The following is a 23392-nucleotide window of genomic DNA, read 5'->3' as shown; positions in this document are numbered from 1 at the left end:
GTCCCACCTGGGCCGTAGGCCCTGCTTCACGTGGCTCCCGCATGTCAGCGTCCACGTGGTGCGTGATCGCATGCATGCATGCATGCGCGCGCGTTTGCTTCTCTCTCTCTCTAGGGAGCCACGAGAAACAAGATGGGAGACATGGATGGGATCGCCCAGTGGCTGCATGTGGGGCAGACCTTGGCGTTGACTTTACGTTTGACCGTCGTGTATAGCTTGTCCCAGCCTTTGGTGCCTCTCGTTGCTTCTGCTACTCCACTCTTTCTCACGATCGGTCGCCATTTTTGCAGCAGCTCTCTCGACCTCTCTCTGCACCTTGGGAAGAGAATAACGACTGGACTTTGCATAGCTCTTGTAGGTAGGTAGCTAGGCTTCGCCATGCATGCGTTACACCAAGCTGCCCACCTAGCCTCGGGAGCTTATCATGCTTGTGTGCAAATGTGCTGATACTTGAATGATACTGTGTGCGGCTGGCTTGATATGACGGCTGCTTAGGGTGTAGTCACGCACCAGGGGCTGTTTAAACTTTAGTCACATAGGATTATTTGGGAGATAAATCTATTAAATCTAATTAGTTCATGATAATCCATGTAATGCTCCAATAAATATGTGCTAATTAGGATTAATTAGACTTAATAGATTCGTATCACAAATTAACCTTTGTTTATGCAATTAGTTTTATCATTATTCTATGTTTAATACTTCTAATTAGTGGCTAAACATCCTACGGGACTAAATTTTAGTCCTAGCATCCAAACATCCCATCTAGCGGGAGTTGTCAAAACAGATGAATACGGCAGATGTTTTGTTAATTGTTAAAAAAAATTGTATGGCAGATTTAAAGGTTCTACTGGTTGTCTGGCTGGTATAGAGATTGTCACCCATCTACTTTGATCTTAAGGGCTGGGATTAAAGAAATCGATCCAAATTATCGAAAGAAGGAGAAGAAGAAAGAAAGATTTTTTCATGATTCTACTTAAATGGCGTTGTCTACGCAGTAATATGTTCAACCTATTAACAATTGGACTAGCTATTTATGGAAAAAATGTTATTAACAAAAATGTCAAACATAAAGAAGCGCCCGTTATTGCAAATCTGCACAATTCTTTATAGAGAGAGAGAGAGATCAAAATTGAAAACAAAGAAAATCAAAACGAAAATAAGAGAATAAGTGGAAGTATAAGTCTCTTTTTAGCTAGCAACATTATTGAACATCTGAAATAATAATGCATGCTATGTTATTAGCTTATATTGGAATAAACCAAACATGAACGGGGTTCTAACAATTACTAATAATAAGTTTTCCTACGGAAGCTTTTGAATAGAGTAATGCTACTAGGCTATTGTAAATACTAGAAATTCATGCTACATGATTTTGTTTTATAGTGAATTTAGACACATTCGTGAGACTGGTCCTTCCTAATTCATATGTTGAAAGATGGTTCATGTATGCCAATTGTTCTTAAATTCACGGCCCCATACAAACGACCGTTCATGCATTTTTGCTATTTTTCTTCTTGTCCCCACACTATCATTTATATGATTCACCGCTTACTTTCAAAGCTCATGTATTTTAACATCGCTGTGCTATTAAAAATATTGTGAACTTAGAAAAAGGAAGTATAACACCTGACCACGCATGTGTGTTGACAAAGTTTCAATAAAGCTACCACTCAGTCACCCAGATGCCCATCAACCAGCAAAAGGGTTTACAAAATTAGTTCTTGCCGTACAAGCCTAGGGTGGCCGAGCACTACTAGAGCTTTTCAGGAGACAGAAGGTCCACTCCATCACCAAAATTTTCGACGGGACTCGCCTGCAGTACTGCTCCTACTGGTTGTGTCACCGACGTGTGGGCCCGGGCCCACACGTCCGTGACCCAAGTGCAGAAGATCTGTTTAAAAGAATTCACATGACCGGTAGAAATCCCAAAAAGGCTTCTTCGGTTGGTCGGCGGTGCTGGGACATACGGCTACTCCTACCACGTCGACTCTTCTTTGTGGTACATAGATTACCATACAGGTCCCTTGTTAACGACGATCGAAGGAAACCCAAGAATTAAGCTAATAGTAAAACCCAGCAAACCCTATTGTTTTATGCAACCAAAGGAGGAGAGCAAAACGAGTTCTCATTGCGATGTGGTGCGAGAGGGCCTCGTCTTGGTTGCATGCGACTGTCTGCCCCCACTGTTTCGAGTCACAACACAGGTGCCTCGGAATTCGGGGCGCAACGCCACCGTGCACACATCGGTGACCCCGAAAGCGCCCGCAAATCGCAGGTTTTGGCTCTCCTCCACTAGCTTAAGCTCTTGCTCCCTCTCCCCGGGACCTGCACCGTGCATCTTGCCCGGCCGGGTCGCCCAATTTCTTTTTGGCCTTGTCACGGCGCACGCAGCACAAAATCCTACCTGAAAACGCTCTGCCTCGAGACACTAAACTAAACTAAACCTCTCGATCGAGAGTGTACGTGAGCGTGCAACAAGATTTTAAAACTCTACGTTGTTGAACTCTTCTGCGTGCCGGCCCGCACGCGTGTACGTGCGCACGCACGGGTGCTCTCGCAATGTGGCAGCTTCCCTGGTGCTCGTTTTTTTTTCCCGAACAATTCTTCCCTGATGCTTGCAGTAGCATGGATAATCGAAGCCACACACACATCTGATACGATCTGGGGCGATTACCTTAAACAAATCCACATGGCCCACACCGTACAAAACACACTCCGTATTCTATGCTAGCTTTGTTGTTCTTGTACAGCATCATATCAGTATCTTAAGGATCATTACCAACCTGTCCGTAATTTAGCCAGCGTGAGAGAGCCAGTCGGTCAAACGGAGCACTACGACCGACACGACACACGCACCCACACGGCCGGCTCGGCATCCGTTTTTCTCGTTGTGACCCATATGCAATGCGGTGCACTCACTCGTACCACTTCCTGGCCGTTAAAGCGGCCAACGCTGTCAGAATGCGGCGTGGGGCCGTGGGGACGCCAGAGCGATGGCCCACAGCGCAGTGTCCTGCAGCAGGAAGACGAGGTCCAACACATGAAATATAGACAAGTACAGCCCCCAGCAGATTGCTAGTGGTACGTACGTGCATCTACCAAATAAATGGGGCACAAAACAGGACAGGAAAGGCAAAATATTACCAAGCTTTACATAACTACATTGCCCCCAAAAAACTTCACTATGCAGGTTTATTTTCAAAAATAATACTTCAAGTGTTTTCATATTTGCTTCTGATTTCGAATGTCCTATACCCACGGAAAGTTTTATCCTATAAGAAAGATGTAAAACATTTCAGCTTTCTTGAAGATACAAAATCAACTACTCTCTTCTTCCCAAATTATAGGTCTTTTTATTTTTTCTAGATATTATTATGCATATAGACATAGGGTCCATATCTAAGTACATATAAAGTCTATAAATCTAAAAAGATAAAACGATGTATATTTTGAAAGGAGCGAGTAATGAGCACTGGTACTTTAGAATTCACAGACTTGAACCCGTGTAGGTATATGGCCTCGTACAGTACCTAGGCGTGACATGCACCCCACGAATAATGAATCAGTATATATATAATAACTACAGTAATCATATTTCCTAGCAGGGGCAAAAAGTTTTAAACTCAACCTCTCAGGTCGATTCTTCACAATCGCTCTTTGTGAGGCTGCAAGGAATCTGGTCATATCAAGCCATGGTACACTCAGTAAATCCAACAAGATACACACAAATCTGGTGCTAAACCAAATGAAACGCAGCCATAGACCCAAATACAATTGCTAATTACATGTAGAAATACAAATAACACGTATAGCACTGCTGCACAATTATATTATCTACAGTGCACTTTATATTGACATCTTTCTAGAGAATTACATGGAAAAAAAATTAAACGAGCAACATAATTGATTCAGGCCTTTGTTTGGATTCGAACCAGCTAGCTAGTTGGGGTTGATCTAAACGTACAAGCCCTTGATTCACGTGAAGAGAGATGTATTGGATCTTGCTAGAACTTTGATGCTAGTAGCCTCTAACTTCCGTGGATTGTGAGATGCCAAAATATTCACATACATCACCAAACTATGTGCTCCCTCCGTTCCAAGTTATAGATCATTTTAACTTTTCTAAATTTATTATTTTTATTATGCATCTATATATATAGATATGTTTAGGTGCAAAGCGAAATCTATGAACCATCGAATGCTAAAACCACTTATAATTTCGGACAAAAGGAGTATAATATCTTAACAAAGGGTTCCATATATGTCATGACTATATATTAGGAGGCGTCATGGAGCTAAAACAAATATAGCTATGTATGTCATCCTACCTATATCCTGAAAGTCACTCTAGAAAATACTCAGACAGATTATTAACAAAAGAGTGAAATAACATCGCGTCACATTAATTAGCTACATTTGATTCCAATTAACTGACATGTACTAAACGGGGTGATAATGACAATAATTTTAAGATAAATTTTAAATCACAAAATTACTTTATTTGGAGATGGAGTGAGTAGTCATCGTATCACAAAGCTTATGGGCGGGGAGCGAGTTATGAACACCATGTAAACGCCGTGTATCTCGGTTCTTTTTTCCAACGCAACACTGAGATGGAAGACCCGTTCTTCCGCCACCCCAGACCCCGTGGTCCGTGGAACTAGAAGGACAAGGACAAATCTCAGGTTAAAAGAACAAAAGGCAAACATGAGTCCATCATCTTTATGTGGCAGGCAATCATTTTAAAATTACAAACTTTCATATATTGTGTTTCATTTTAAAATAGAGTATGTTTTAAAAAATACGGGCAAAAGAGATCAGCGAAACTCATCAAAATGGGGAGGAGTTATGGAAGAGGATAAGAGCCAGACTGCCAAAGAGGCGAAGAGAGGGTCCTAGCTAGGGTGTGTTGGGGGATGAGATGATCTCTTGGTGAGAATCGAATCGAAGAGATCCGATGAAATCTAGCAACTCATCATGATATCAGATCAGACATCAGAGGCTCTCTCGGAATATGGAGTATGGTAAACTGTTGTAGTAATTAATGTAAGGAACGAACGCATGGCGAGCAAAGAATTGATAGTCCTAGCTAAAAGCTACGCTAGCTAGCTCCAAGTTTCAACGACGGAAACTTCAAACCAAAACCCAAAAGAACACGACCCACACCTGCTGCAGCTTCTACGAGCCAACGAACACCCACCCAATCCCTTCTTCTCTTTCCAAGTCCTTTCTACCCCCTCTATGTGCTTCATGTGCCATAAATGAATTGGCACTCCACTCCACTTCGCTCGCTGCGCGTGCAGGAGGCTACGGATCAGCGAGAGGCTCGGCCACCATCATTACCTCCGGTTCTCGAAGCAACGCGGCGCACGCGCGCCTGCCGATCGCCGCTAAGCTAGGCCTCCCTAGCGAGCTAGTCGGTGTAGCCCAGGCGCCGCAGCTCGCCGGCGAGCCTGTCTTCCTCGTTGTCGTCGTCGGCGTGGTCGTCGTCGGACGGCGCGTGGGCGGACGCCGTGGTCGAAGACGCGCCGTCGCCGTCGCCGTCGCCGGACGAGGAGGGCGCCGGCATCAGCTGCTGCGTCAGCGGGTCGATGCTGGCGGTCGGGCTCTTGGGAGGCGACGACGACGACGCGGCGGGCGAGCGGCCGACGATAGGCACCGGCTCCGTCAGCAGATTGCCGTCGCGCGGCGGTGAGAACGCCACCGGCAGGTACTCGTCGCTGTCGCACGGGAACTTTGAGTTCTTGAAGTGCTCCTTCAGCGCCTCCAGGCCCTGCGCCGCCCAATCGTTGTAACATGCGAGCGTGCCAGAGCAACCACACAATTGTAACATGTGAGCAAATACGTGAAATATTTTCTGCAGTGGCTGTACCTGTACGCGCGCGTATGTGACTTGGCAGATCTTGCGCGAGTTATACACCTCCCACGGCTGCTTGTGGAACGCCTTGTAGAGCCGCACGGCGGCCTCAGGCGAGGTCAGGTTGACGAAGCCGTAGCCCACATTGCACTTGTTACTGCATTTTTTATTTTGTTTTAGTTTTGCGTCAATTGAAGAAACTAGTGCAAAAAAAAAACACGACAAAATTATCACTGCATGCTAGGACAAGAAATGATATGGCGTTTGGGTAAACTACTCAAGACTGGAATTGAGACAGAACAGAGTAAAAAAGCTTTGTGGCATGATGCCGCTTTATGTGTATGTGAAGCTGCATGCCTTTTGACAGCCACTAATGTCCTCTCGTCATTGGGGCATCGATAGGTCTTTTCTCAACTTGCTTCGTGCAAGAGAAAAAGCTGCTGGTGCAAAGCTAGTGCTTAAGCACACTACAAATCTTTGGTTGCGTATATAAACTTTATTTAAACAAAAGTTCATTTGTTTTACATTCTCAAAAACTTTTTTCGTTCTGCACTGATGCAAAGCAACTGATCTCTCTGTCTCTACTCTCTAGTATCTACTGCACCGCCACCGGTGCATCTCCCTTTGTGTTGGCCTTGTTATGGAAGTGCAGGGCTGTGCAAAAGCAAGAAAGGCAGGCAGGGAGGCGATCCCAGAGCCAGGCAGCGGCTAGAAAGGCAGGCAGGTGAACAGGCAGAAGATGCTGAACCCCGCATGCAACCATAGAATCCATGGCATCGAAACGAGGAGGAGGATCTGGCGCGATCCCCCTTGGGCCGCTGCCAAATTTATTTCCATTTGGGCTAGTAACGCCATAGCCATCTATGCCTGCTGCGCAGCTGCACTGTGTACTCTACCCACCCAAAGATAAGATGCCTCGATCCACAAGCTCCCTCACGCTGTCAGCCGAACGAACCCCTCGCATTTCCCATTTCATTTCAACAATTTTCACGGCACCACAAATTCCCAGTAAAACAACCGAATTCAAGCTGCCAAGCGTGTGTTTTCTTGCATCGGGCACCATAAAATATAAGTAAATGCGGTTGAATCCAATGTGATGTACTCACTTGAAATCGATGGGGAGGTAGACGAAATCGTAGGAGGAGAAGGGCTGGCCCTCGCCGCCTGCCGCGATCCGCTCGTTGGACTGGATGCAGTGGTTGTCCAGCATGTTGAGCAGCAGCTTCTGGCTGCGACCCAGAGGCCTCGAGCATCAGCAGAATTGCGATTCTAAGCGTGGCGCGCCCATGAAATATAGCATTGTCGCGACAATGTGGAGGGGAGATTGGCGAGGGATACCTGTACTTGTTGGGTATGTTCCTGATCATGACGGTGGTCCTCGTGTCCATCTCCACAGCCGCCGCCGCAGCCTGCGTGCCAGCGGCGTCGCCGGCGGCCTCGGGCTCCTTGAACAGGAACCGCGCCTCCCACCCGCTCTTCCGTCCTTTCCAATTCCCGCCGCCGCTGCTCCCGGCTGCTTTCTGGGCTTGCTTCACGGGTGCTGTCGCCGTCGACGAGGAGGGCGCCGGCGACACGACCTTGTTGCCACCCTTGCCCTTGCGCTCGTGGCTCGTGCCAGCACCGCCGCCCTTGGACTGATCGCCTGCGCTGGACTTAGAGGAGCTCCTCCTCAGGAGCACCACTCCTTCCCTCGCCCTCACAGAGCCGGACGACGACGAGGAAGAGGCAGACGGCTGAGACGACGGCAGCTGGGACGGCCGCCACGCCGCCTGATGCCTCGGCGGAGTCGGTGCGCTGGGCCGGTGGTGGGGCACGTACCCGCCGCGCCTAGGACCGACAGGGACACGGCAAGAATTCAGCCGCGCGCCCACAGGATGACGAGAAGGGCAGGGATGGGTGACTGAAAGAAATTACCTGCGGGGCCCGGGGCCGGAAGGGCGCGTGAACTCGATGACGAGGCGGCGGCCGAAGAGCTCTTGGCCGTTAAGCTCCGCGAGCGCCCGCGCGGCGTCGCGGGTGTCGAAGAAGTCGACGAACTTGTGGCTGGGCCGGTGCGCCGACTCCCTCACATCCTTCAAGTCCCCTGCGAACACGAGGACGGGGGGCCAATACAATTTGCTGCGGGAAACACAAGAAACGAGCGTGGGAAAACGAAATGGCTGGTTGGTCGGCTCGGTCGGTGGGGAGAGCGTACCGAAGGCCTGGAAGACCTGGCGGAGGTCCGCGACCGAGACGCCGGGGAGGGGGCTGAGCACGACCAGGGAGCCGCGGTTCTCGCCGTCGTCGGCGCCGGCGGCGAAGTGGGCCCACACGGCGTGCCCGAGGACGAGGCCGCGGGTGTCGTCGTGGGGCCAGTCCCAGGGTTGGGGCGCCGGGGGCGGGGGCCAGGAAACCGCCGCCGCGTAGAGCTGGCCGAGGCGGCTCTGCTGACGCATGTGCTGCTCGCGGACGCATGCGACGGCGAGCTCGGCGGCGCGGATGTCGAAGAAGTGGACGGTGACCGCGCCCTCGGACGCCACCGCCGACGCGTCGACGGAGCGGATCGCGCCGAACGGCGCCATCGCCTGCGCCACGTCTGCCTCCTGCGCGTGCGGCGGCACCAGGCCCAGCACCACGACGCGGCTAGACGGGCCGTCGACCACCGGCGTCGACGTCGGCAAGGTGTACCCCGGCTGCGGCGGCGCCAGGGCCATCGCCATCGGAGGCACTGGCACCGGCACGGCCATCGCCGGCGGTGGCACCGGCATGGCTGGATACGGGTGGGGGCAGTATACCTGGTGCGGGAGCGGCTGTATAGGGTAGGGGGCACCGGCAGCAGGGTAGAACGCCTGAGCTGCCGCATCGAGAATGTTGCCGGGGGCTCCAGGGAACCCACCGATTCCACTCCCTCCCCCACCCTCCATGGCCTGAGCTCAGAACAAAAGAAACCGAGACGTCGAAGGGAGACGACGCCCCGTCCAAAGATCTAGAACTTTCTAGCAATTCTTGATCATGCCTTCGATCAAGAACCAGGCGAGAATTGTACTTGGGGACCCCGTCTCTCTCTCCCCCCTCCTTTCCCTTTCTCTCTCCTGCTTAGCTGTATGCTCGGTGTGTGTGTGGAGTGAGAGTGGTGGTGGTACTACTGCCAGAAACGAGGGGGAGAGAGGGGGCCGGAGAGAGGAGAGAGAGAGATTGGGTGCTCTTTTTATGGTAATTGTCGCGGGAAAAGAAATCCGGTGGGCTTTTATTCGGTGTTCTACAGGAACGAAGGGGAGAGAGATGGAGATGTAGAGGAGCGGAGGAGAAGGGTCGAGGAGGGAGGTGAAGGGCGGTACGGAGGGAAGAGAAGGGAGGGGTGGCGTTGTGCTGGATTGTTTTGCTCGGATCCTCTGCAACGACAGCACTTGTTGCTCTTGCACGAGTCATGCCCCGTGCGTACATGACAGGCCCCACGTCTGCTTCTTTTGCTGGAGAGATTTTTTCAACAGATTTGTTTTTTTTCTGCCTTTTTAAGTTTAGCTTTACCTTTTTTTAATGAATAAACATTCTGCTGGCTTCATGTGTTGAGTATACGTGCCTTGACCACAAACACGCGTTAGGGCTGTTTGGATATTTTAGTACTAACTAAAATTTAAAATTTATGTCACATCGAATGTTCGGAGACTAATTAGAAAGATTAAATATGAGCTAATTATAAAACTAATTACACAGATGGAGGCTAATTCACGAGGTGAATCTATTAAGCCTAATTAATCCATCATTAGCACATGTTTACTGTAGCATCACATTGTCAAATCATGAACTTATTAGACTTAAGGACCTGTTTGGCAACCAGGTGTTAAAGTTTAACACCCGTCACATCGGATGTTTTATGCTAATTAGGAGTACTAAATATAGGCTAATTGCAAAACTAATTGCACAGATGGAGTGTAATTCGCGTGACGAATCTATTAAGCCTAATTAGTCCATGATTTGACAATGTGGTGCTATAGTAATCATTTGCTAATGATGGATTAATTAGGCTTAATAGATTCGTCTCGCGAATTAGCACAGGGTTCTGCAATTAGTTTTATAATTAGCTCATATTTAGTTCTTCTAATTAGCATCCGAACATCCGATGTGACACTGTTAAAGTTTAACACCTCGTATCCAAACACCCTCTTAATAGATTCATCTTGTAAATTAGTCTCACAATTAGTTTTGTAGTTAGCCTATGTTTAATACTCTTAATTAGTATCTAAACATTCGATGTGACAGGAATTTTAGGAGGTGCTAAAGAAACAAACACCCCCTTAATAACAACGTTTTGGTTCATTCCATTTGTTGCTGACAATTTATAGTATATGTACAGCTGTGCGAGTATTGCACTAAACAAATTAATGTATATGGAAGTTGAAAAAACTTAATGTTTTCGCAATAATTTATGTCCATTTGTATATATTTTCAATGGACTTTTTTCTGATACTCGTGAAAAAGGATTGTTTTTATATCAACTGGACTCGGTATTATTCTCCTTAAGTTAGTACAAAGACAACCCTAATGGAAAATATAGATCACATCCAAGTCCATCACAGTCTAAAGATCAAATAAAACTCCTACCCAGTCTAATGAGGAACTTCAAATCATTAGAAGCCACAAGTGTCCATGGCCCATGCCATGAATGGCCAATGGACAATCAGGACAATTAAAATAGCATCGTCCATTGCTCTAATTTGGTGACAAGACGGCTGCAAACCAGCCTTTGCAACCCCAAAGTGAAAACCAAATGACACTGGTACAAATCCGGCGCTGCTTGCATGGAATCGGCGTGAAAGCAACTCCTCCTTACTGGGGTTTTGGGATTACACTCACCACCAATAAAAATCGAGTACGAAAACTCCTCTCCTGCTATCTACGACAACAAACTCGTCCTTTTTTTTAACCTCCTAAAATTTCTGTCACGTCGAATATTTAGATACTAATTAGGAGTATTAAATATAGACTAATTACAAAATCAATTGCATAGATGGAAACTAATTTGCGATTAGGAGTATTAAATATATACTAATTACAAAACCAATTGCACAGATGGAGACTAATTTGCGAGACGAATCTATTAAGCCTAATTAGTTCATGATTTGACAATGTGGTGCTACAGTAAACATGTGCTAATGATGGATTAATTAGACTTAATAGATTCGTCTCGTGAATTAGCCTCCATTTGTGTAATTAGTTTTATAATTAGCTCATATTTAGTCCTCCTAATTAGCCTCCCAATATTCGATGTTACATAAATTTTAGGAGTCCGAACACCCCCCTTAACTTATATTAGAAGATAACTGAGTGCACGGTACATCCCTTTCTTGCAGAAAGGATCCTGAGTAAAACAAGAATTACAACGAGATCCCTGCTACGCCTGCTGTTCTTCTTCCTTCTTCATCGGAACAAACTGCATCACTCCCCCAAACTCGCCAAGCCAAATCGAAGAACGGACTCCAAGCTTTGGATAGCTGCAAGAGGTTCTCGGTAATAGAACGTCAGCCATCAGTCTCCTCGATCTGGCACCAGCGCACACTTCCTCCACAAACCGCAGCCCAGATGCTCGAGTAACCAGCTCCAGCAACATCAGGAAGGGATCCAACAGTCCAAGAACCGAATCCAAAAAAGAAGAAGAGGGAAAGCAAACCGCAAAGGATTCGCCGTTGTCTCCTTCAAGCGACCAAAATTGAAAGAAAAGACGAATGACGAACCTCTGGCAGGACGAACTTCGCCGGAGAAGACGAAAGGATCGACTTCAGAGCCGGCGAAGAAACTTATTTGGCAATGGAACAGCTCCTCCGCAGCCTTTGCTCCCCGCAACCCTAGCTCCGCCATCGCCGACGACGGCGAGCGAACCCTAGGCGTTGATACTACCCTACCTACCCTGTATACATCCGCACAAACGATTCCCCGGCCCTCCTCCCTCTCTGGCGCCAACCCGACCGCCGGAGAGGAAAGGACGATTTTCACCCGCTCAGCACTATAGCAAAGGATGAGGACGAGGGACCTGAATCACTACATCACTATTGAGAACCTGAAACTCTAACCGATAACCACTAGGACAACTATTTGATCACACCGTCAATTGCTAGGCAAACCTCGGACTGGTGGCATAGGACATGGGCGTGAATTAAAATGTATAGGTGTCAGGCTTGCCGTTTAGAATTAGGATAACTATTAGTATTATTTTCCCACCCTTAAACCAACAAAATTAGCTATAACATAGAGTTTCAACTAGCTAGATACGGTCTTTTGAAAAAGTTTGACTAGATAAATCATAGAGTTTCAACTAGCTAGATCTTTCAGATTCAGTAACACCCTGATGGTGCGCATGGTTAGCTTTAAAAAAGAGGCACTAGGATGGATGGATCGAAACAGAACCTTAGTCTGTGATGGTAGTGACCAAATCTCTCTCATGGTACAAACATATAGCAATGAACACCGGGATCGGGATCGTAAAATCATGTAATTGGCTCAGTTTTGCTCTTCTTCGTTATGATAAAAATGAGAGAGATCCATAAGCACAAGGAGAGAGAGAGAAGCGCCTCTCCCTCGAGTCCCTTCGCGAACAGAGCGGCAAACACACAAAACGAAAGTGGTAACCAAAAATATTCTGACTCAAATTCCCTAGCTCTTTCGAAATTCGAAGCAGAAATGGGGCAGACAAGGTGGACACACCCCGATTTGTGGGAATGGCGTACAGTAATCGCAGAAGATCCTGCACTCCGGCGTCGACCCTGGGACAAAAGGCGCGATGGATAGCGGAGAGGAGAGACGGAAAGGCATCCTGCAGGCAGTGCGCCGGCGGCGTGCAGCTCTCTTCGGTGAGGGATCAGCGAGAGACAGTGGCCATGGGGTTTAGCCCAGCGCGGGGCCCGCCGTAAGCGGATGTCCGGTCATGTCGAGGTGTGTATTCTGTGTATTTAGCCACAGTAGGTATCCTTATCGCCGCAGCCTGACACCTGTATTGTCATTCCTCGCCAGCGCCTTTCACTCAGTCTTCACCTTCCTGTTGCCTCTTGCTTTGCTCGCGTCCTCGGATCCATCCATCCACTGATGCCTGATCGATCCATCCGTCCATGGATACTCTCCATCTTCACATGGATCATGGCGACGCGAAGAAAGCAATTGATGGCATGGTGTTCTGTTCTGCTGCCGCTGTTGGTTTGTAGCAGGAGATGAGCCGTCTGCTGGTCGGGATTTGCAGCAGGCCGCCGCGGCCTTTTTTGAGTTTTGACAGGTCGAGGTGGCGCGGATCGCAGGACGAGGGATTCCACGTGAATTTACGAGTGTTTCGCGTGAGCGAGACGGTCCTTTCCCGGTGTTCCACTTCTCCCTGCCCGCCGGCGAACGGGGATCGCCGAAGTTCTTGCGGGGGACGGGTGTTGCTGCCGGTTGGAGACAGGAGACGATGGTTTGGCAGAGTCGGCACGTGGGCTCCGCGAACGCCCGCGCAACCACGCGGCCGTGCCGGGAGCTCTCGCGGCGTTGGTCGTTCGTTCGCGCGGGGCGCAACGCAGCGTGCTCGCGCTGGCGACACTCTCTCACGTCTTCTCACAATCTCGCTTTGCGGCGGCTAGCTGTCCATGTTTTTGACCTTACTTCCACATGAGGTACTCAGACTTTGAGAGAGAAGATCGACCATCGACCGATCGAGGTCGACTGACGCCGTGTCTTTCGATGTCTGTAGCTGATGCTAAACGATATGGATACTGTCACATTTCATGGGCAGAAGGAAAGCCTGTCTAGATTATCTGGGCTTAGCCCAAGTCTACAGAACACCCTACGTTTTTTAACCATCTGGCAGAAACGCGTGAGGAGAAAAAATTGTTTGGGTCCGCAGGCCAACCAAATCCGGCATCGCGTCACGTGCGCATATACACCCTGATGGGCCGACACGTCCAGCTCCTATATATGGCTTGGAGAAATACTGCTGGTACCTGGGGCACTGTGGTCTTCGCATGTAAGCTGGCAGGGTAAGCTCAGGCGCTCAGCTAGTCAGCTATACGATTTGCTTGTAGCCTGCATGCCTCATCCGATCGACGTACGTTACTGTGCCGGTGGCCGGCGACCAGAGCCGGCGTACAGTAACAGAAGGTATTACTGCTCCTATGATCCTATCGCCGCCTCCACCACCTGAGCGCCGCGGCTACAGCTCGGGTGCAGCAGCGGCTACACCACTGGCTCCGCAGCGTGCCGTGCAGCAGCATCAGAGGAGGCAGCAGGCCGATCGGGCCGCAGCGGCGTGGTGGGTTACGTGGAACCCACTGGATACGCCGCGCGGTCACCCACCAGGCCAGGATCGGCGGCGATCGCCCGTGTTGGCTGCCCCGTTGGTTCCGGACGGAACAGCGGTTCCGCCCGCCCGCCCGCCGACCGCCGACCGCGCCGCGCGCGAGACGTCTCGGCTCCCGGCTCTGCACGCGCCCCTATGGCTGCCACCCTCGTCGCCTTCAGGATGCGGCCATCACCGGCAGCCGGCGGTTACGTACGGGGTCGACGAGTTACCCACACAGTGCATCAAGGCCGGGCGCGGGCGTCCACTACTCCTCCCATCACGAACGAATTCAATTCACGATGATAAAAATTGGTGTTACGGCTGACCTGGGCACGGTTGGTGCAGTAGTACTAGTACGACTACTGTTTGCTACTGCAAGCACCGGAAGGAACAGCGCCAGACGTCATTCCCCAATCTCAAAAGTACAAGCGCTCGGTCCCCGATGTCGCTCGCGACCACGCAGCGTCCCCCCTTGTTGGTACAACGGTACTCCCCCACGTAATAACCACGTAACGTACGTCCCCATCATGCCGGCCGTCCGCGCGTCCGATGTACCGCTCGCACCAGCGCCAGCCGCTACGATCGCGCGCCCACTCCTCGGAAGGCCCCGGCCGGCCGGCACGGCCCTGCACTGCACCACGCGCCGCCGCACCGAAACGGCGCCGCCCGGCCCCGTCGGCCGCCCGGCCATTAACGGGCCATACGCGCTCCTCCTGCGCCGGACCACCGGTTGCTCCGGGCGAGGGGGTGAATGGTTCGTGCCGCAGAGCCACGTCCACCTCCATTTATGTGCACGGGACAAACGGAGCCTGCCCCTGCTGAGCTCGCAGGCCTGCTCTGCACGTACCTATACGTAGCGTAGGAGAGTAGCGATGATCTCCTACCTACGTACGGTACGCGCGCGGCGGGGTACAGACCGGAACTAGGGGCCTCACGGTTAAGAGCAACTCTAATAGTACTTAAAAAATTCTTCCCCAAAATTATATATTGGGGTTCTCCTAAAAAAATTTCTCCTAAAAATATATCAATCCACGGCAGATCGCTAATAAATAGCCCCTAATATTTTAAAATAGGCCACGGCCTCGTATTGAGCCCATCGGAAGGGACGCGCGAGCGTGCGAGAATCAGGATTGGGGAGGAATGCCAACGCTAAAATATACGCGGTGGTAGGCTGTTTTTTAGCGTTGCTAAAAAATTAGGGAAGATTTGGGTGGACTGTAGGAGTTCGTTTTTTCTCTTTTTTTTCAAAAAAAATATTGGGGTAAGATTAGCAACCTTTTGGAGTTGCTCTAAGGAGTGAGTACTGAACAATGGCATATAGGTCAACCTTTTGGCTACGGATACGTGCACTGCTGAGGAGGCGAGGAACCTCTAAATTAAACTCATTTAATCAAGTCATCACCATTGATCAACTCAATTAAATAAGAATAATTTCGTTCGTCCTTGAGATGTGTCACGAGCAATGCCTAAATGTAAACACACCTCGCAAGCACAACTAGTTGAACATCTTCACAACATAAGCATAACTATACATAGTCTATCACATTATATAAAAAACTTCAAGTTCTCATATATAACAAGTTCATAGAGTTTTACAGTGGAAAGTTTATTCATCGCGTTCATACGATACAACACAAAATAAGAAGGTTAACGCTATATGCTGATGCCATTCTCATAGCCATGGCTATCAACTTCTTCATCGGACCTTCATCAGTGGGGAAGAAGTACCCAAAGATGCCATCCGGCTGCGGATCACCTGCAACAATTTAACGGCGGCAGCGTGAGTAAAAAAGATACTCAGCGTGTCTTATCCAAAATATGGGTATATACTTGCCCGACTGAGAATGCATTTGGTTAAGTAGCGAGGAATAGCATACATCTAAATTTGATGAAGTTATAATAAGCAAAAGACATGGCATTCTATGATCTCCCAGTCAGGCATCAAGTAATTGCAATAAGTAAAGGTGGTCATGAACATGAGCTCAATCTTCCATGAACTCCATTCGATAACTCTACGTTAAAGTCAAAGTACAAGAGCGTGCTCTTTAACTGGGAGCGCGGCAATTGCAATAGATCGTAACCTTGTAGGGGTGTACAACTTTTCCCACACAAGACGCAAGACCAACGACCATAACCCCGGCCAAGAATAAGTGTTGATTCATGTCCCCGACCGTTCACATACCCACAGCCGGCTATGAACGAACGATCGGAATGGATATGTGCACCGGACATGGCCGATCACATCTCATCCTATCCCACACCGAATCCGGTCAAAGCAAGGTGCGACTTATGCTACTTGGCTTGCCATGCCCATATTAAGCATGTGGTTTGTACGCAATAGTGCTCAAGTATCAAAGCGATAACGATCGGGCCTTAACCAACTCAAGCAAGACTAAGCCAAGTGAGCTCCAATCTCAACGTGACCCTACCATTCTTGCTCGAGTTCGATTTATCATTCATAGTTGCTCAATTTTAATCCATTCATAGCTACTTAAATATTAATTAAGCAAAGCATCCTATAACCCGCAAGTAGTGGTCACCTTGCCACCTCTCGACTTCTACCGAAGCTAAGTATGGATAATCAAATTTAATTCTTGACACCTACACAAGCATACTCACCTAAAAGGCTTTATTCTAGATCAAAGAGAGTAATGCATTAAGTAGGAGCTAAACAAACATATACATAATATTAACTCATACGCATACAAGACATATATACGTCATATTGATCCAAAATAGGGTTAAGAGATGCTTAGGTGCCTGCCTTCGGGTTCAAAGGAAGCGTCGTCAGCGACGGGCTCCGGCTCGGGCTCACCCATATCTTGCACCGGCGTTTCGATCTCTACACGAATGCAATGACGCATAATTAATAAAATGCATGAAAGGTGCAAAAGATGTATGAGATGCATGGAAAATAAAGTAAACTATTTTTATCATACTAGTACATCAATTCAAAGCATCTAATACAAGGTAGAACATTTAAATCCTACACAAAACAATGATATATTCACATTTTACTCAGAAGGGCAGAACTGTAAATAACTTGTCAAGTTCCCGAAAATGGCATTACTGGTGATTCCGGCGACCGATTTGCAGTGGGATTTGATCCTAGAGCTTTCTTAGGTGATGGGGATTCAGTTTTAGGTTATAGAAATGACATGCACGAAGGTTTAGACGACATGCAATATCAATGGAGATAAGCTTCCATGGGGATTAATGGAGGAGCTTCCAATGAAGGAGAGAGGAGTAGGAAACCATAAGGGAACCTCACCAAGGATGGGGAAGGACGATTCAAAGAGTCGCAAGTTGGAGTAGAGCGGTGATGTCTTGTAAAGGGGAGGTTGACGTGGAGGAGGGGGAGCTCGTCCCTGGCCTAGCCAAGGCCTGGCCGGCCAGCTCCTGCTTTGGGCGACGGCGTTGGCGAGCAGAGGAGGCGGAGCGGCAGGTGATTTTGGAAAAGAACGAGTGAGGGAGAGAGAACTGGAGGGGGAAGCCTCGGGGGTTTTGTGGGAGGGGTGGACGGCCTGGTGGCGGCGTCCGAGCATGCAAGCGATGGAAAACATGCACGTGGGCTAGAAAACGGACAGCACATCGTGAGGGAAACGATGTCATGCGGATTTGACGAGGAAAAATCTATCGGTACGGAGATTCCAAACAATTTTACGGAGTTTTCCGGAACTACGGAGTTTTGGAAAAAAGTTACGGAGTTTTCGCAAGTCTCCCAGAAAAGAGAAAACTTCGAAGAATCTGCAAAAATCTCCGGATACTCCACTAAAATCTGCGGAAATTCCGCAAAACTTTGTAGAAACTTCGCACAAAACATCAACAATAGCTATTCTAAGAGTTTTGGATGGATTTATGAAGATTAAAAGAAGAACGGGCTGTCAGGACAAGAACGAACCTCACAAAACTGATCAAACATGGCGATTCAAATTGGACCACCTAGAGATCTCCAAAAATTATGAAATAAATCAAGGGGATAGTTGTTGCTGGCATCATAGCTATTGCAGGTTTGAAATGAAATTTCTTCTTGGAATGTTATTTTGAGGTTTTTAGGTAGGCACCATATCACGTGGAAACCAAGCAACCTGTGGAAACTTGGAAACTAGCAATCAGGGCTATAGGATTCTAATCCAACGGATCCGGTGAGAGGTGGGTATTTTTTACACTTATACCCCCCCCACTGCCGGCCCTTTTTTCCAAAAAAATACCCTGGCGAAGCGCTGCACGTCCGCCAGGCGGCTGCACGTCATCGCGATCGAGCGAGCCGCGCGCTGCTAGACCTTCCGCCGCCCATGCGCCGCCCCCGGCGTGATCCCCAAACGAGTGTCAGAACCTTCCACCGCCGGCCCGTGTGCCCACCAGAACCTTCCGCTAGGAGTGCGAGTCGCCGGAACGAGGAATACCACTCGCCGGCCTTGGCCAAGATTCTCCTGGAGGACGTATGTCCAGAAGATCATCAAGACCATATCCTCCTGGAGGACGTCCAGAAGATCATCAAGACCAGCACCGTACTGGCACCCCTTCACCATCCCAACCATCGGTACGTTAATGTTCATCTGCCTGTGTTCGATGCACATGGTAGCAGTTCAATCGTGTGACCACTGAGCACACTCGTCGTGGCTCGCGTTGCAGGGACGCACGCGTGGGAGAGCAGCAGCAGCGCCTGGGCTTCGACGTGGACGTGGTGGAGAGTGACTGTGCCCATTGCCCGGCCTGGTGTGCTCCCCGAGTTTGTTTTTGGGTGCGCCCGACCATCTGCGAGGTCCTGCGCGGCTCCGGCGTGTGTGAGTTCCTTTTGGTGACCTTTCTGTTTGTTTTCGTTTTCGTGGCCCGGTTTCCTTTTCGTTTGATTGCAAGTTCTGTCAATCTAATTGGCAGAGAACGTACTCGGACGGAGCAACGATGCAGAACGACGGCAACAGCCAACAGCAGCAAGAGCTGCAACAGCCATGGGCAGGGAACGACGCCCTCTCTGAAGCCATCGCCATTGATCCCGTCGCCGTAGAACTTACAGGAAGAAGTTTTGAGGCCGCCGCCATGGATCATTTGATGCCTGTGGTTGGAATGATGTTTGATACACTTACAGATGTGGAGAAATTTTATAAATTGTATGCACATGAAGCTGGTTTCTCTATTCGTGTTGGTCAGCACAAGAAACAAAATGATGATATATTATTCAAGCGGTATTATTGTTCAAGGGAAGGGTACAGAAAGGAGAACATAAAAAATGTTATTGACGAATCCGGAAAAAAGAGAAAGACACGTAATGTGATGGAAACCAGATGTGGTTGTGAGGCACATATTGTTGTCAAGCTTGGCAGTGATAAGAAGTATCGGATAGCTTCAATGGTTGAGGAGCACAACCATGGTTTTGTGTCACCAGATAAGAGGCATTTGCTAAGATCCAACCGTAATGTTAGTGAGAGGGCAAAGAGTACCTTGTTCAGTTGTCACAAGGCTAGCATTGGCACCTCACAGGCATATAGACTTCTCCATGTCAGTGAGGGTGGGTTTCAGAATGTTGGGTGCACGCTGAGAGATTTGCAAAACTATTACCGTGACCTCAGGAGCAAAATCAAAGATGGAGATGCACAAATGTTTGTGGCAAAACTTGAGCCTCAGGAGCAAAATCAAAGATGGAGATGCACAAATGTTTGTGGCACAACTTGAGCAAAAGAAGGAAGTAAATCCTGCCTTCTTTTATGACTTTATGGTGGACGGACAAGGACGACATTTTCGTGTGTTTTGGGCAGATGCCTTATGCAGGAAAAACTATAGTGTTTTTGGTGATGTGGTTTCTGTAGATTCAACATACACCACTAACTAGTATAACATGATTTTTGTGCCATTTACTGGAGTCAATCATCACTTGGAAAGTGTTTTCCTAGGGGAAGCATTCTTGGCAAATGAAAAGATCGAGTCATATGAATGGTTGTTTAACACATTTCTAAAGGCTATGCATGGAGTACCACCTCATCTAATCATAACAGATGAAGATGCGAGCATGAAGGCTGCTATTGCTCAGATTCTACTAGATACAACTCACAGACTTTGCATGGCATATTATGGAAAAGGTACCTGAGAAGGTCGGGCCCTCTATAAGAGAGGATGAACAATTCTGGGATAGACTACACATGTGTGTGTGTTTGGGGCTCCAAGACTGCAGATGATTTTGAGTCACAGTGGAATTCTATCATAACAGATTTTGGACTCATGGGAAATGATTGGTTTTCCACAAAGTTTGCCATGCGTCAACCATGGATTCCGGCACACTTTATGGACATACCTCTAGCAGGAATACTTAGGACTACGTCACGATCGGAGAGTGCAAATTCTTTTTTTAATCGTTTCATTCATTGAAAATTGACCTTTGTTGAGTTTTGGCTAAGGTTTGACACAGCTTTGGAGTGTCAGCGCCAAGAGGAGTTAAAGGCCGACAATGCAAGTCTTTAGAGGACTCCTAAAATGATGACACCATGGGCCATGGAGAAGCAATGTAGTGTGATATATACACATGAAGTTTTCAGTAAATTTCGGGAACAAGTCCTAGCTGCAAGAGACCATTGCATTATTCAGGGCATTACAGAGTGTGAAGATATAAAAATTGTCACCATCAGTTGACAATTTTGAACAAGTCAGACATGTTTGGAAAAGAGCGAGTGGTTCAGTTGAACAAGTCAGACATGTTTGGTAGGTGCTCCTGTAAATTATACGAGTCCTACGGTATCCCGTGCCCTCATATAATACAAGTGCTTAGAGCCGAGAAGCAAAATGAGGTGCCTTCAATTTATATTATGAAGAGATGGGGGAAAAGATGTAAAAGGTTTGTATTGTATGATTTTTTTTTCTATGGTTGTTTTGTACAATACTCTTGATCAGATATTCAATTTTACAGGGAACTATTCTTTGATGAAGAAGGTAACCTGCTAGATGAAAAGCCTGAAGATCCTATGGAGGTGGCAATACGGAAAAAGATTTCAGATTCATGGAACCAGTTTGAAGATCTCATTCAGATGGCCAAGAACTCTGAATAAGGGATGGGCCTTTTATTTTCTAGTTTATCCAACGTAGTAGAACCTCTTCAAAAGATCACGCCTGCTACGATCGTTAATAAACAGGATGAGTATGAATTTTTTCTTGGTAGTAAAATTCCAAATCAAGTCGATATACATCCACCAAATGATATCAAGTCCAAAGGGAGATGCAAAAGAATTAAGAAGAGCAAGGAGATGAAGGTTGCAAGCAAGGGTAAAAATAAACGGAAGTGTGGAAAATATAAGCAAGTAGGGGATCATGATGCACGCACTTGCCCAAACAATGTTGGTATGCCCAAACAATGTTGGTATGCCCAAACAAGTAGGGGATCAGGTTTAGATATGAGTGAGCAATGAGCTCCTTGATGTTCAATTTATTGAAAGTGAGATGGCTGTACTTGTTACTTTCTTTGCCCAGACATTCAATAATTCTGTACTTGAATCTCAAAATGAAGCAATTGCTTTAAAGTTCCAATCACCATCAATATACTTCTATAGATGAAGAGGATTTGTGGTCTGCTGCATCATGATATTGAGTTATTTGTACCTAAATTTCTGCTTTGTTTTGTTATACTTGGCCAGCTTGCCCCCTTAGCAATGGCAGACTCTAAGAAAGAGTACAGGGCCCGTGAAATTGATTTCCTTGGTACACAATGCCAAGATTTTACAGGAGACTGAACACACATCATGTCTAGATTTTACTAAAAATAGTTGCCATGTTTCAGCTAAGCACTGCCCTTGAACTGATAATACTCCTCTCACCCTGCAGCATGACTCCATTCAAGCACAAGTACAACATACATTGTTTATCCAGTGGTGTCCTGAACATTGGCAAGTGCATAGCTGTAGGTACAAATTTTCAGCACAGCCACAAGGCAAAACATACATTATCAGCATAAGCATCCATTGATCCATATAACATTGTACCAAATGGTACCATTTTATAGTTGCATTTTCACAATTACAAGTACCTGCACAAGAACTAGATAGCTACATTCTATTGGTTTACAGAACTGCAAAATCTCTCCCTGCACAAGCACAACAAGATTCACCAGCAAGATCACAGCACAACATCTATTCCAAATCAATCCTGCATCGAGGGTAGCGACCAGAGGGCCAGCAGCCTGGTGACAGCATCCAGCTTTCTCATCCTTGATCGGGTTGTGACAGGGCTTCTCATCCTGTTGACAGCATCCAGCTTCTCTTCCTTGCCTCATCTCCTATTACACCATTCATTGCCTCAATGATAGATGGACTGAGTGATTCAATGACGTTTGCTACTCCATCTGTAACGATCCACACAAATTCAGAAGCGTCTGAAGACAATGACAACGCAATTGCATTTGCATTCTGCAGATTGTAACTCATCAGTACTACACCCTTTTCACTTCCCATTGAATCTACAGATAATAATTACTGCCCTACCATGGCCGGAGTCAGGGGCGCGCCGGCCGCGGATCCGGGTAGTGACCCTCGACGGCTGGCTCGTGACGGAGGTGGAGGCGGGTTCCTTTTCGGCGGGGCAGGGGTGACGGTGGCCGGCGAGGGTGGAGGTGGGTTCCTTTCCGACGGGGGTAGGGGCGACGGTGGCCAGCGAGGATGGAGGCGAGTTCCTTTCCGGCGGGGGTAGGGAGGGTGGAGGCGGGGGCAGGGACGACAGTGGCCTGTGAGGGTAGGAGGCCGAAGGGGGAAGGGGCGGCGCCATCCATGGGGCAGCGGCCGATTCCCCTGGCGGTGCACTCGCGACTCCGCGCGATGGGATCAGGCGGCGCACGGGCAACCACAAACGGGTAGGGTGTTTTTTTGGGAAAAAAGGGTTGGCAGTGGGGGGTTTAAGTGTAAAAAATGCCCACCTCTCACCGGATCTGTTGGATTAGAATCCTATAGCCCTGATTGCTAGTTTCCAAGTTTCCACATGTTGCTTGGTTTTCACATGATATGGTGCCTTTTAGGTAAGCTGTTTGATCTCAAGATGGTTTCTAAAAATCCAGAAGAAATTACCTAAATTTATGTTTGGAGAAGTAATTTATCAAACTATCTCCCAGCATAGGTTATACGGTAGAAATCTAAGTTCATTCACAAGGTACATGCTAAAAGCAAATTTTTAATTTAATTTTAAGTCTAATGGTAAAGCAATTGGGCTCAAAAGATACTATGATGATATAGATGATGCACATGTATGCCCGTGACATGACTAACTATTATGGGTTGTTACGT

The 23392-nt window shown here is 47.9% G+C and overlaps 1 protein-coding gene and 1 pseudogene across 1 annotated transcript; one reads left to right on the top strand and one right to left on the bottom strand.

Annotated features, from left to right (window-relative positions):
* Nucleotides 1–4527: 4527 nt before the first annotated feature.
* On the bottom strand, nt 4528–9385 carry LOC117855557 (protein terminal ear1). The gene is made up of 5 exons (XM_034737939.2): nt 7775–9385; nt 7199–7687; nt 6967–7089; nt 5876–6017; nt 4528–5776 (listed from the first exon to the last, which is right to left on the bottom strand). The coding sequence occupies exons 1-5, from the start codon at nt 8761–8763 to the stop codon at nt 5417–5419; spliced, it is 2103 nt and encodes a 700-aa protein (XP_034593830.1). The 5' UTR covers nt 8764–9385; the 3' UTR covers nt 4528–5416.
* A 9658-nt stretch (nt 9386–19043) lies between these two features.
* Nucleotides 19044–21853, top strand: LOC140222919 (protein FAR1-RELATED SEQUENCE 5-like; annotated as a pseudogene).
* The last annotated feature ends 1539 nt before the right edge of the window (nt 21854–23392 follow it).

This window comes from Setaria viridis, chromosome 5 (genome assembly GCF_005286985.2).
Source record: "Setaria viridis chromosome 5, Setaria_viridis_v4.0, whole genome shotgun sequence".
NCBI lineage: Eukaryota > Viridiplantae > Streptophyta > Magnoliopsida > Poales > Poaceae > Setaria > Setaria viridis.
The sequence above is the reverse complement of the archived record's forward strand: the minus strand, read 5'-3'. Positions and strand labels throughout refer to the sequence as shown.

Bases quoted from the DNA above. Each gene is read 5' to 3' on its own strand.
- LOC117855557 (XM_034737939.2), bottom strand. From the start codon at position 8,763: ATGGAGGGTGGGGGAGGGAGTGGAATCGGTGGGTTCCCTGGAGCCCCC. The intron at 7,090-7,198 runs GTATCCCTCGCC...TCTGGGTCGCAG, and splicing joins AACATACCCAACAAGTACAG to CCAGAAGCTGCTGCTCAACA. The intron at 5,777-5,875 runs GTACAGCCACTG...TGGGCGGCGCAG, and splicing joins TCACATACGCGCGCGTACAG to GGCCTGGAGGCGCTGAAGGA.